We start from the raw sequence: 14,124 nt of genomic DNA on the forward strand, positions 1-14,124 counted from the left end.
TGGTCAGGCATTCTAGGATCTTGGACTTGGCAACCACAACTTGGGATATCTGCAGTGCTGGAAGATGGAGTTTAATTTGCTTCAATATAAATTTTCTTTTTTTTAGAAAATATTTTATTGAAGCATTTGTAATTATCACAATTTACAGTTTAACATTCCTAAAATACCCGCACGGGCCGATAAACGCAAAAGCCTACAAAAACCAACTTCCCCGACTACTCCCAACCCTTTTTCTAATTACCCATGTACTGTATTCCTTGTCCTTGTGTTACACAACCATGCCTCCCACATCGGCCTCCCCCCTCCGCCACGGCCCCTGGATCCTCGGTACCCCAAATATTGTCAGCTCTGGACTCTTGAGTTACCCTCCCCTCCAGGACCTCTGACATAACGTCAGCGAATCACTGCCAGAATCCCCTCCACTTTGGACATGCCCAAAACATATGTACATGATTTGCCGGGCTTCCCCCCCCCCCCCCCTCCCACAGTGTCCGCACCCATCCTCAAAAAACCTGCTCATCCGGGTTACCGTCATGTGGGCCCTATGGGCCACCTTAAATGGTATCGAGCTAAGCCTGGCACATGACGACGATGAATTAACTCTCTTCAAAGCCTTTTCCCACATTCCGATATCCAGCTCTCCTCCCAGATCCTCTTCCCATTTCCTCTTCACTCCCTGATTGGGGCCCCCTCCTACTCCAACAACTGCTTATATATTTCCGAGACCCTCCCCTCCCCAACCCCCATTTTTGACAATACTTTGCCCTGCAGTCCCCTCAGGGGGAGGCGAGGAAAGCTCGTAACCTGCCTCCGGGCAAAGTGCCCTCCTGACTGAAGAGATCCCCAAATCTGTCTATCCCTGCCCACTGCCACCTCTTAAAGACCCCATCTATCCCTCCCGGAGCAAAACGGTGATTGTCATAGATCGGTGACCACACTCCAATCCCATGTGCTGTCTCCATTGTCCCCACACCCTCGAGGCCGCCACCACCACTGGGCTTGTGGATTACCGAGCCGGCGAGAACGGCAAGGGCGCCATCAATAAAGCCTCCAAACCCGTCCCCTTGCAGGATGCCGCCTCTACTCTCTCCCAAACCGACTGCTCCCCCACCACCCACTTCCTGGCCATCGATATGTTGGCCGCCCAGTAATAATTAATGAAACTCGGGAGGGTCAGGTCCCCTTCCCCACGGCCACGTTCCAGGAGTGCCTTCTTCGCCCTCGGGGTTTTGCCCGCCCACACACAACCCGAGATCGCTGCATTCTTCTTCCTGAAAATGGCCTTCGGGACAAAGATCCGAAGACATCAGCCTCGGGAGAACTGTCATCTTCACCGTCTGCACTCTCGTCATCGTCACCGTCTGCACCCTCGTCATCTTCACCGTCTGCACTCTCCCTGCCAGTGTCAGCGGGGGCGTGTCCCATCTACGAAAATCCCTTTTCATCTGGTCGATCGCTTTACCCAGATTTAACTTGTGTGGAGCTACCCCCAATCCCGAGCCACCTGGATCCCCAGATATCAGAAACCTCTTCCCCCAACACCTTAAACGGTAACTCCCTCAGTCTCCTTTCCTGCCACCGTGCCTGAATCACAATAATATTAATTTTCTAACTGGAAAAAATGGTATGGAGTTGATTCATCTTGGAGGTGATTGAACATTCTTCAACAACACTCTTACCGAATTTCTTTTGAGGCTTAAGTAGAAACAGAAAATGCTGGGGAAAAACTCAACTGTGGAGCGAGAAACCGATGCTAACAGACCTACTGAACTATTCCAGCATTGTTCCCCCCCCCCGTTCTCTAATTGTCACTTTTTTTAGGGAAGGAAATCTGCCGTCCTTACCCAGTCTGGCCTACACGTGATTCTAGACCCACAGTAATGTGGCTGATTGTAGGAAAATTCAACAACTAATCAACAACAACCAATAGCAAACTTCCACAGAACAGCAAGGTGGTAATTTTCCACCAAGTTGGTTGAGGGGTGATTGAAAATTCCCTGCTCTGTGTAGCACAATCAATCACTCACGAGGCGAGAAGAGATGAAGTCAATCGATGGCTTTATTACGCAGGCTTGTTCCCCAGCAGCTCGGTTACAGAATGCGGCTGCTTGGAGAACCCGGGTTCTTATACTCCGCCTTACTGTGTGGATCCAGCAGGCGGCAGATCCAATCAGGACCCAGTGTCTGTCCACCAATAGCCTCTCGGCATCACTGGGTACCGTACTACCCCTAATACATACCACCACATTCACCCCCTGTTAAAAAAGAACCCGGCGGGGTGGTGGGTCGCATGGTGGTAGAGGTTTACAAGGTTGGTACTGGGATTCCATTAACACAGTGGCTATGCATCGATATCAACGGTTAACTATTTACAATGTCGCTTTTACTGGGCTACTAAATTATTTATAGATCTTGCTTTGTCATGTCACGCAGATTCAATGAGTCGAGTAGGTGCCCTGGTTGTCCTTGCCGATCGTCTCAGCTCCGGTGGTGGTGCAGGCGCTGGCTCGGGCACTGTTGTCTCTGGGAGCGTCGCGATGTTTGTTCCTGTTTCACTACTCCTGGGCGGGCTTGGGAGGAGGACCGATCCACCCGGGAAGGAAGCAGCTGTGGGGTGCGCCGGCGGGAGGGAGGGGGTGATTAGTGTTGGAGGGGGGGGGGGGGGAAGTGTGGGGAGCTCCGGCGGGCGCCAGGTCCCTCAGGGAGACCGTGTCCTGTCGGCCGTCGGGGTATGCCAGGTAGGCGTATTGAGGGTTCGCATGGAGAAGATGAACCCTCTCGACGGGCAGCACGGTAGCATGGTGGTTAGCACAATTGCTTCACAGCTCCAGGGCCCCAGGTTCAATTCCGGCTTGGGTCACTGTCTGTGTGGAGTCTGCACATCCTCCCTGTGTGTGCGTGGGTTTCCTCCGGGTGCTCCGGTTTCCTCCCACAGCGCAAAGATGTGCAGGTTAGGTGGATTGGCCATGATAAATTGCCCTTAGTGTCCAAAATTGCCCTTAGTGTTGGGTGGGGTTACTGGATTATGGGGATAGGGTGGAGGTGTTGACCTTGGGTAGGGCGCTCTTTCCAAGAGCCGGTGCAGACTCGATGGGCCGAATGGCCTCCTTCTGCACTGTAAATTCTATGATAATCTATGACCAACGGGTCCGATTTGTGCGCCCGCACATGCTTTCGGAGCAAGATGGGTCCTGGGGCTGCCAGCCAGGTCGGAAGTGACGTTCCGGAGGAGGACGTCCTAGGGAAGACAAGGAGGCGCTTGTGAGGCGTTTGATTAGTTGTGGTACACAGCAGCGACCGGATGGAGTGGAGGGCATCCAGGAGGACTTCCTGCCAACGGGAAACTGGGAGACCTCTGGACCGTAGGGCCAGTAGGATGGTCTTCCAGACTGTACCGTTCTCCCTCTCTACCTGACCGTTCCCCCGGGGGATGTAACTGGTCGTCCTGCTCGAGGCGATGCCCTTGCTGAGCAGGAATTGACGCAGTTCGTCGCTCATGAAGGAGGATCCCCGATCGCTATGGATGTAGGCGGGGAAACCGAACAGTGTAAAGATGGTGCAGAGGGCTTTGATGACTGTGGCCGCGGTCATGTCGGGGCAGGGGATGGCGAAAGGGAAACGGGAGTATTCGTCAACCACGTTTAGGAAGTATGTGTTGTGATCGGTGGAGGGGAGGGGGCCTTTGAAGTCCAGACTGAGGCGCTCAAAGGGACGTGAAGCCTTCATCAGGTGCGCTCTATCTGGCCTGAAAAAGTTCGGCTTGCACTCTGCGCCGATTTGGCAGTTCCTGGTGGCTGTTCGGACCTCCTCGACGGAGTAGGGGAGGTTGCGGGTCTTCACAAAGTGGTAGAACCGAGTGACCCCCGGGTGGCAGAGGTCCTCGTGGAGGGCTTGGAGACGGTCCACTTGTGCGTTGGCTCGTTCAGCTTTCCGGGACGATACAAGATCTCCTAATTATATGTGGAGAGTTCGATCCTCCACAGCAAGATCTTGTCGTTCTTGATCTTGCCCCGCTGCCCATTATCGAACATGAAGGCTACCGACCGTTGGTCAGTGAGGAGAGTGAATCTCCTGCCAGCCAGGTAATGCCTCCAATGTCGCACAGCTTCCACTATGGCCTGGGCCTCCTTTTCCACTGCGGAGTGGTGGATTTCTGAAGCGTGGAGGATACGGGAGAAAAAGGCCACGGGTCTGCCCGCTTGGTTAAGGGTGGCCGCCAGAGCTACGTCGAATGGGTCGCTCTCGACTTGGAAGGGGAGGGACTCGTCGATTGCGTGCATCGTGGCCTTTGCGATATCCGCTTTGAGGCGGCTGAAGGCCTGGCGAGCCTCTGTCGACAGGGGGAAGGTAGTGGTCTGTATTAGCGGGCGGGCCTTGTCCGCGTTGTTGGGGAACCCACTGGGTGTAATAAGAGAAGAAGCCCAGGCAGCGTTTCAGGGCTTTGGAACAGTGGGGGAGGGGGAACTCCATAAGGGGGCGCATGCGTTCGGGGTCGGGGCCCATCACTCCATTTCGCACTACGTAGCCAAGGATGGCTAGACGGTCGGTGCTAAACACGCATTTTTCCCTGTTGTAGGTGAGGTTCAGGGCGTTAGCGGTCTGGAGGAATTTGCGGAGGTTGGCGTCGTGGTCCTGCTGGTCATGGCCGAAGATGGAGATGTTATCGAGGTACAGGAACGTGGCCCGTAAACCGTGCTGGTCAACCATTCGGTCCATCTCCCGTTGGAAGACTGAGACTCCGTTAGTGATGCCGAATGGAACCCTTGAAAAGTGGTATAATCGCCCGTCTGCTTTGAAGGCAGTGTACTTGCGGTCGCTCTGGCAGATGGGGAGCTGATGATATGTGGACTTGAGGTCCACGGTGGAAAAGACCCTGTACTGTGCAATCCGATTGACCATGTCGGATATGCGGGGAGAGGGTACGCATCTAGTTGCGTGTACCTGTTGATGGTTTGACTATAGTCTACGACTATCCTCTGCTTCTCCCCGGTCTTTACAACTACCACCTGAGCTCTTCAGGGGCTATTGCTGGCCTGGATTATGCCTTCCTTCAGCAGCCACTGGACCTCTGACCGGATAAATGTCCGGTCCTGGGCGCTGTACCGTTTGCTCCTAGTGGCGACGGGTTTGCAATCCGGGGTGAGGTTCGCAAACAAGGAAGGCAGTTCAACCTTGAGGGTCGCGAGGCTGCAGATAGTAAGTGGGGTATAGGGCCTCCGAATTGGAACGTTAAACTCTGAAGGTTACATTGAAAATCTAACCCCAGGAGTGTGGGAGCGCAGAGGTGGGGGAGGACATAAAGCCGGTAATTCTTAAACTCTCTCCCCTGCACCGTTAGGTTCGCGATGCAGAACACTTTGATTTCTACGGAATAGGATCCCGCTGCCAGAAAAATCTTTTGGGTACTCGGATGGATTGTAAGAAAACAGCGTCTTACCGTATCCGGATAGATAAAACTTTCCGTGCTCCCAGAGTCGATCAGACATGGCGTTTCGTACCCGTTAACCAGCACCGTCGTTGTTGCCATTTGGAGCGTCCGGGGCAGCGACTGGTCCAGAGTCACCGAAGTCAGTCGTGGTTGCTGCATCGGGGCGTTTTCTTCAGGCCCCGTGGAGCAGTCCATGCTGGGGTCCTTGGCTGTCAGCCAAGATGGCGGCGTCCACGGATCGCACGCGGTCGGGGGCGGACAAAATGGCCATGCCCATGAATCGCACGTGGCCGGAGGGTCACAAGATGGCGGCGCCCGTTGGTCGCACATGGATCGTTGGGGGGGTTGAGTCTGTGGTCCCAGTTCTCCCCCAGAGATTGCAGCGACCCCCCCCCCCCCCCGGGACTGGCACACCGCTGAGTAGTGCCCCTTCTTGCCGCAACTTTTACAGATGGCTGAATGGGCCGGGCAGCGCTGCTGGGGGTGTTTCGACTGCCCGCAAAAATAGCAGCGGGGCCCCCCGGGTGGTCTGGTGCTCTGGCCGCGCAGGCTTGCGGGAGGATGGGGGGTGCCGGGGAGTCGGTCGTGGTGGGGGTCCATGGAGCCCAAGGGGCTGCTGCGCGGTCGGGGGCGTAAGCGCGGGCATTCTGCGAGGCCACATCGAGGGAGGCCGCAAGGGCCCGTGCCTCTGTGAGCCCCAGTGAGTCTCTCTCCAGCAGCCGCTGGCGAATTTGGGATGAGGTCATACCTGCTACGAAAGCATCCCTGATTAGGAGTTCCGTATGTTCGTTAGCCGTCACTGGTGGGCAGTCGCAGACATTCCAGTGTGATCCGGAGCTCCATAATCCTTTAAAGTGTGGGTAATAAATTGTAGCACAATCAATCAATCACTCACGAGGCGAGAAGAGATGAAGTCAATCGATGGCTTTATTACGCAGACTTGTTCCCCAGCAGCTCGGTTGCAGAATGCGGCTGCTGGGAGAACCCGGGTTCTTATACTCCGCCTTACTTTGTGGATCCAGCAGGCGGCAGATCCAATCAGGACCCAGTGTCTGTCCACCAATAGCCTCTCGGCATCACTGGGTACCGTACTACCCCTAATACATACCACCACACTCTGTGAAGTCATGCTCCGGATCTTTTAACATTTGCCTGAGGGAGCATTGAGGCACGATCAATTTGGCTGGAGACGAAGTTGAATTCAAACTGAGGCTTTATTAATATCTGAAGTGTGGCCTCCTACAGCAGCTGACGAAATGGCTGCGAGCTGAAGGCCACGCATATTTATAACTCGGCTCCTGGGCGGAGCTAGCATGCAGGGGCCCAGGTGAACCTGTAGTGCAGGTGCTACCGTACAACCCTTAATATAGGAACACAGTGGTTTACCACACGCGTCTTAGCCCAAAGAGGCACTTCTGACAGCACAGCACTCCAAAAGGATGTAAAATTTTAAAAAGCATGGAGACTGTTCCATTGTAGTTCGGTTTGTGCACAAGTTTCTGGAGTGAGATTTGAACTTTTAACAACCTTCTGACCCTGCGGAGGTCTATCTTTGCAACTGACACAATTGCTATAAATTGGCAGCAACTTCCCAAAGCTTCGAGAGCACTAGCCAAACCTGGAAGGGTTAGGGGCACCGCCTTCACCGTTGGGTCCAGATCTGGGATGTGCCTCCCATGTGACGCTTTTGGTGTACCTCCACTACACGGGCTGCTGCTGTTCAGGAAATTGGGTCCACTGCTGATGATATCCACATCCATGAATGAATGAAAATAAAACATTGAGCAGATTCGGGCAGTGTGGGCTTCATCACTGAAATTACCCATGTTCCTATTTTTTTTGTGTTCTAATTTTTGTTGAAGCTTGTGCGCGGCACGGTAGCACGGTGGTTAGCACCGTTGCTTCACAGCGGCAGCGACCTGGGTTCGATTCCCAGCTTGGGTCACTGTCTGTGCGGAGTCTGCACATTTTCCCCGTGTCTGCGTGGGTTTCCTCCGGGTGCTCCGGTTTCCTCCCACAGTCCAAAGATGTGCAGGTTAGGTGAATTGGACATTCTGAATTCTCCCTCTGTGTACCCGACCAGGCCCTGGAGTGTGGTGACTGGGGGATTTTCACAGTAACATCATTGCAGTGTTAATGTAAGCCTACTTGTGGCAATAATAAAGATTATTATTAAGTTTTTTTTCTTGTCAAAGCCTAATCTCTCCATTCTGTTAACAGCTCATTCGCCAACATCACTAGGACTTCGACCTCTTTCATCTCGTGCGATGACACAGCTTCCCATTGGCCATGCTTGACTTCCCTTCAATCAGCAGTTGGTTTGGCTGAATATTCAGGTTGGAAGATGAATGCAAAGTGCATCAATCTACTGCATTTCAATCCACTTTTTGAAGAGTGTTGCAGATGAGAGAACTTTTTTTTTTTTTCCCAGCCCAACCCCTCATTGTCCTATTTATTGGCGTCTAGTGGAGCACTTTTCGATGGACGAGTCCTATTTTGGTTACTGATGTGCCAAATGTTTACAACCTTGACTGTAGTGTAAATGTTAACGCTAGTTTATATTGGTAAGTTATTGTTAAGAGTATATCGAGTGTTTGCAAACCCGATCTGTGTTTTATACAGTCCACTTGATTATTCAAGGAAAGGAATTTGTAACAAACCCTGGTTATCTGTTATGTAGTTTCTGTTGCACCAATGTTGAATTCTGGACTAAAAAGAAAATAAATGTTTGCTACTGATGCTTAAGGCTCAATCTTCATATCACAACAACCCTGGATACAAGCCAAATCTGTACAAGTCTTGCTATCCCATGCTTGCAATATTTAATCTCACACAATATATTTGCTGGCCAGTCAGATGTTTTGTGTATAATCTATAGCAGAACGCATTACATAGAAATTGCAGCACAACTGGTTTATGCTCCACATATGTATCAGAAAAAGTAGATCAGCTGTGATCTTGAATGGCAGAGTCGGCTTGAGGTGCCCACTGGCATACTTTTAATAGACTTTTCATCCTGGGGCACTTTTCCAGCATGCCCATCAAACGCTCCTCGCCTTGACTAGTCCCACCTGTACACCAGTTTCTGGGAAGCGGGGCTATCTTATTTGTAACTTAAACATGACTAAGAAACTGTTTGAGAGTGTGTACGTTGGTACATTGGTTTATCTGAGCATAGATGGTCCCCTGTCCTCTGTTCGGTTTTTTTTACTGTGGGTGGGGGAAAATCCATCTCTGATTGATTGGAAAGCTTCCTTGATCTCCACAGGACAACATGAACTGCTTCTGATGGAGATTGTACCTCTTGCTCTCCGCCTTTCTCTGCTACTTCCTTTACCATCGGCTCTGGCTCTTGTTCATCCCTGATTTTTTTTTTTGTGCCATCACTTCACCATTGGCAACTTAACCTTGGCCCCCAGCTCTCGAATTCTCTCCCTCTCTTAATGATTTCAAGTGTTGGTCAGCAGTACTAGTATATCTCCCTGTGATTAGGATACTTGCTCTTGTAAAATATTTCCAGGCACTTTACTACAAAAAAGGTATAAATTAATTGCCACAGTGCAGGAGAAGGCCATTTGGCCCATCAAGTCTGCACCGACCTCTGAAAGAACACCCTACCTATGCCCACTCACCCAACCTACCCCTGTAACCCCACCTAACCTGCACATCTTTGGATTGTTGGGTGGAAACCGGAGCACCCGGGGAAAAAAACCCACGCAGACACAGGGAAAACGTGCAAACTCCAGAGAGACAGTGACCCGAGGCCGGGATCGAACCCGGGACCCTGGCACTGGGAGGTGGCAGTGCAGACCACTGTACCACCCCATTATAAATTGTTCCTGGTCATTACTTTACCTGTCTGGAAACTTTTCAGTGGCATTTGTTGGCCATCCCTATTTGCCCTGGGGAGGTGAATTTGCCACCCCAGGTGCTGGTGTTCCCGTGCATTTTCTGCCCATTTTCTTCAATTTGGGCGCGGTTATAGGTGCTGTTACAAGAGGCTTGGGTGAGTGGATTAGCTCCTTATTTTGTTCCCTTTTGAACGCTATGATCGAAATCGGTTCCCCACCACCTCTCAATCTTGGGCTGTGCAATCAAATCCTAACCATGTGCTGCATAAAAATATAAAGCATTTCTTCTTTCTGTTGTGTCCCACCAATGGGAAGAAACTTCTCGCTACACTGGCCAGACCCCTCCTGATTGTCTGAAGCCCCTCATCCCTGGCACCATTCTTCTAAGCCGTCCCTCCATCACCTCTGAAGTCCCTCATCCGTAGTAAATCGCAGTGCCCAGAATTATTAGATGTAATACTCCCGTTGGGGATGAACCTGATTTTTATAAAAGTTCATCATAACTTTGCAATTGTCTGCTTTTGTATAGGATTGTACCGCAAAGAAACATTCCGTACCTGCATTTATGCTCCACTCAAGTCTCCCAGCATCGTTCCTCGCCTAAATCTATCTCTTTCTTTCACAACTACTTATCTAGCTCCCCCTCTGAAGCTCAATTAGTCGCTGATGTAATGAGTTCCACATTCTTATCACTCTGAATAACAGAAGCTACTTCTGAATTCCAGGGTCTCAGGTTTGATTCCCCGCTTGGGTCACTGACTGTGCGGAGTCTGCGCGTTCTCCCCGTGTCTGTGTGAGTTTCCTCCCGGGTGCTCCGGTTTCCTGGCAAAAAGATGTGCAGGTTAGGTGGATTGGCCACGCTAAAATTGCCCCTTAGTGTCCAAAGGTTAGATGGTGTTACTGGGTTATGGGGATAGCTTGGAGGGTGTGGACCTAAGTAGGGGGGTTGGTGCAGACTCGATGGGCCGAATGGCTGCCTCTGCAGTGTAGAGATGATTCTATGGGTTCCTTAGTGCTAACTTATATTGATAGCCTCTATTTGTGCTCTTCTCCACAAGTGGTAACGTTCTCTATATCCACTAATATTTAATCATTTAAATACCTATTGCATCTTTAAGTCACCCCTTATTTTGTTCAAGAGAAAAGAGACAAAGCCCATTAATTCTTTCCTGACATATACACCGTACATTTCTGGTATCCTCTTTGTAAACCTTCCCTGCCCCCTCACCCTTCCCTGCCCCCTCACCCATATCTCCCCTTATTCCATTTATATAATATGGAAACTATAACGCACAGTGCCTGAGTGGTCTGAACAAGACTTGATGCAGGTTTAGCATAACTTCCCTACTTTTCAATTCTATCCCTCCTAGAAATAAAGCCTAGTGCTTGGTTTGACTTTCTTTAAAATGGCCTTGTTAACCTGTGGCACAACCTTTAGTGATTAATGTATTTTGTACTCTGAGATCCCTTTTGTTTCTCTCCCCAACCTGTTTCCCCTTCCAGGTAATAAATGACCTCCCTATTCTTCCTGCCAGAATGTAAAATCTCACATTTATCTGCAACTTCTTTAAAAAAAAATCATCGTTTGGGCATTGCGGGCTAGCACAGTGGTTAGCATTGTTGCTTCACAGCGCCATGGTCCCAGATTTGATTCCCGGCTTGGGTCACTGTGCGGAGTCTGCACGTTCTCCCCGTGTCTGCGTGGATTTCCTCCGGGTGCCCCGGTTTCCTCCCACAAGTCCCGAGAGACGTGCTGTTGGTGAATTGGACATTCTGAATTCTCCCTCTGTGTACCCGAACAGGCGCCAGAATGTGGCGACTAGGACGTTTTCACAGTAACTTCACTGCAGTGTTAATGTAAACCTACTTGTGACAATAAAGGTTATTCTATTCTAATTGCCCTTCAGAAGGTGGGGGTGAGCTGCCTTCTTGAACCGCTGCAGCCCGTATGGTGTAGGTACACCCACCGTGCTGTTAGGGAGGGAGTTCCAGGATTTTGACCCAGCGACCGTGAAGGAACAGCCAATATTATATTTCCAATTCGGGGTGGTGAGGTTCCTAGGTATCTGTTACCCTTGTCGTTCTGGGTGGTAGAGACTGCAGGCTTCGAAGGTGCTGTCTAAGAAGCCTTTATAAGTTCCTTCATTAGCAAATTATTTATCCATTACGCCAGTTTATTTTTGTCATCCTCTCATTTCCACCCTCTTCAGTCTCATCTAAATCTGCAAATTTAGAAATAGGTTTTGATTCCAAAGTCCAAATTGTTCTTATAAAGAGCAGTGGTTTCAACACGGATCTACTCTGAATAAATAATACTTTACTTGCACCCTTTTTGTCTGAAAGCCAGCCAGCATACATCCTCCGACCTGTCCCCACTCCATGTTTTCTGAATTTTTTTTTTTTTTTTTTAATTTTTTTTTAGAAAATACAGCACAGAACAGGCCCTTCGGCCCACGATGTTGTGCCAAACCCTTGTCCTAGATTAATCATAGATTATCATTGAATTTACAGTGCAGAAGGAGGCCATTCGGCCCTTTGAGTCTGCACCAGCTCTTGGAAAGAGCACCCTACCCAAACTCAACACCTCCACCCAACACCAAGGGCAATTTGGACATTAAGGGCAATTTATCATTGGCCAATTCACCTAACCCGCACATCTTTGGACTGTGGGAGGAAACCGGAGCACCCGGAGGAAACCCACGCAGACACTGGGAGGACGTGCAGACTCCGCACAGACAATGACCCAAGCCGGAATCGAACCTGGGACCATGGATCTGTGAAGCAATTGTGCTATCCACAATGCTACCGTGCTGCCCTTAAGAACAAATAAATCTACACTATATAATTTTACCGTAATCCATGTACCTATCCAACAGCTGCTTGAAGGTCCCTAATGTTTCCGACTCAACTACTTCCACAGGCAGTGCATTCTATGCCCCCACTACTCTCTGGGTAAAGAACCTACCTCTGATATCCCCCCTATATCTTCCACCTTTCACCTTAAATTTATGTCCCCTTCTAATGGTGTGTTCCACCTGGGGAAAAAGTCTCTGACTGTCTACTCTATCTATTCACCTGATCATCTTATAAACCTCTATCAAGTCGCCCCTCATCCTTCTCCGTTCTAATGAGAAAAGGCCTAGCACCCTCAACCTTTCCTCGTAAGACCTACTCTCCATTCCAGGCAACATCCTGGTAAATCTTCTTTGCACCTTTTCCAGAGCTTCCACATCCTTCCTAAAATGAGGCGACCAGAACTGTACACAGTACTCCAAATGTGGCCTTACCAAAGTTTTGTACAGCTGCATCATCACCTCACGGCTCTTAAATTCAATCCCTCTGTTAATGAACGCGAGCACACCATAGGCCTTCTTCACAGCTCTATCCACTTGAGTGGCAACTTTCAAAGATGTATGAACATAGACCCCAAGGTCTCTCTGCTCCTCCACAATGCCAAGAACTCTACCGTTAACCCTGTATTCCGCATTCATATTTGTCCTTCCAAAATGGACAACCTCACACTTTTCAGGGTTAAACTCCATCTGCCACTTCTCAGCCCAGCTCTGCATCCTATCTATGTCTCTTTGCAGCCGACAACAGCCCTCCTTACTATCCACAACTCCACCAATCTTCGTATCGTCTGCAAATTTACTGACCCACCCTTCAACTCCCTCATCCAAGTCATTAATGAAAATCACAAACAGCAGAGGACCCAGAACTGATCCCTGCGGTACACCACTGGTAACGGGGATCCAGGCTGAATATTTGCCATCCACCACCACTCTCTGACTTCTATCGGTTAGCCAGTTCATTATCCAACTGGCCAAATTTCCCACTATCCCATGCAAACAAACAAAGAACAAAGAACAAAGAAATGTACAGCACAGGAACAGGCCCTTCGGCCCTCCAAGCCCGTGCCGACCATACTGCCCGACTAAACTACAATCTTCTACACTTCCAGGGTCCGTATCCTTCTATTCCCATCCTATTCATATATTTGTCAAGATGCCCCTTAAATGTCCCTATCGTCCCTGCTTCCACTACCTCCTCCGGTAGTGAGTTCCAGGCACCCACTACCCTCTGCGTAAAAAACTTGCCTCGTACATCTACTCTAAACCTTGCCCCTCTCACCTTAAACCTATGCCCCCTAGTAATTGACCCCTCTACCCTGGGGAAAAGCCTCTGACTATCCACTCTGTCTATGCCCCTCATAATTTTGTATACCTCTATCAGGTCGCCCCTCAACCTCCTTCGTTCCAGTGAGAACAAACCGAGTTTATTCAATCGCTCCTCATAGCTTATGCCCTCCATACCAGGCAACATTCTGGTAAATCTCTTCTGCACCCTCTCTAAAGCCTCCACATCCTTCTGGTAGTGTGGCGACCAGAATTGAACACTATACTCCAAGTGTGGCCTAACTAAGGTTCTATACAGCTGCAACATGACTTGCCAATTCTTATACTCAAACAGCTGCAACATGACTTGCCAATTCTTATACTCAAACAGCTGCAACATGACTTGCCAATTCTTATACTCAAATACTTAGACAATTCTTATACTTATGCCTCCTTACTTTGTGCAGAAGCCTACCATGGGGAACTTTATCAAATGCCTTACTAAAATCCATGTACACTACATCCACTGCTTTACCTTCATCCACATGCTTGGTCACCTCCTCAAAGAATTCAATAAGATTTGTAAGGCAAGACTTACCCCTCACAAATCCGTGCTGACTATCCCGAATCAAGCAGTGTCTTTCCAGATGCTCAGAAATCCTATCCTTCAGTACCCTTTCCATTACTTTGCCTACCACCGAAGTAAGACTAACTGGCCTGTAATTCCCAG

At 49.9% G+C, this 14,124-nt stretch overlaps 1 protein-coding gene across 2 annotated transcripts in view; it reads left to right on the top strand.

Moving 5' to 3' along the window:
* The window catches only part of LOC140427248 (LIM/homeobox protein Lhx8), a 69,029-nt gene extending 60,872 nt beyond the window's left edge, over window positions 1–8,157 (top strand). For both annotated transcript variants that reach the window (XM_072512846.1, XM_072512845.1), the window contains one exon: window positions 7,649–8,157. In XM_072512846.1, the coding sequence (XP_072368947.1) occupies window positions 7,649–7,725 (77 nt within the window). In that variant the 3' untranslated portion in view covers window positions 7,726–8,157. The remainder of the gene's footprint in view (window positions 1–7,648) is intronic.
* Window positions 8,158–14,124: the final 5,967 nt, after the last annotated feature.

This window comes from Scyliorhinus torazame, chromosome 7 (assembly GCF_047496885.1).
Source record: "Scyliorhinus torazame isolate Kashiwa2021f chromosome 7, sScyTor2.1, whole genome shotgun sequence".
Taxonomy (NCBI): domain Eukaryota; kingdom Metazoa; phylum Chordata; class Chondrichthyes; order Carcharhiniformes; family Scyliorhinidae; genus Scyliorhinus; species Scyliorhinus torazame.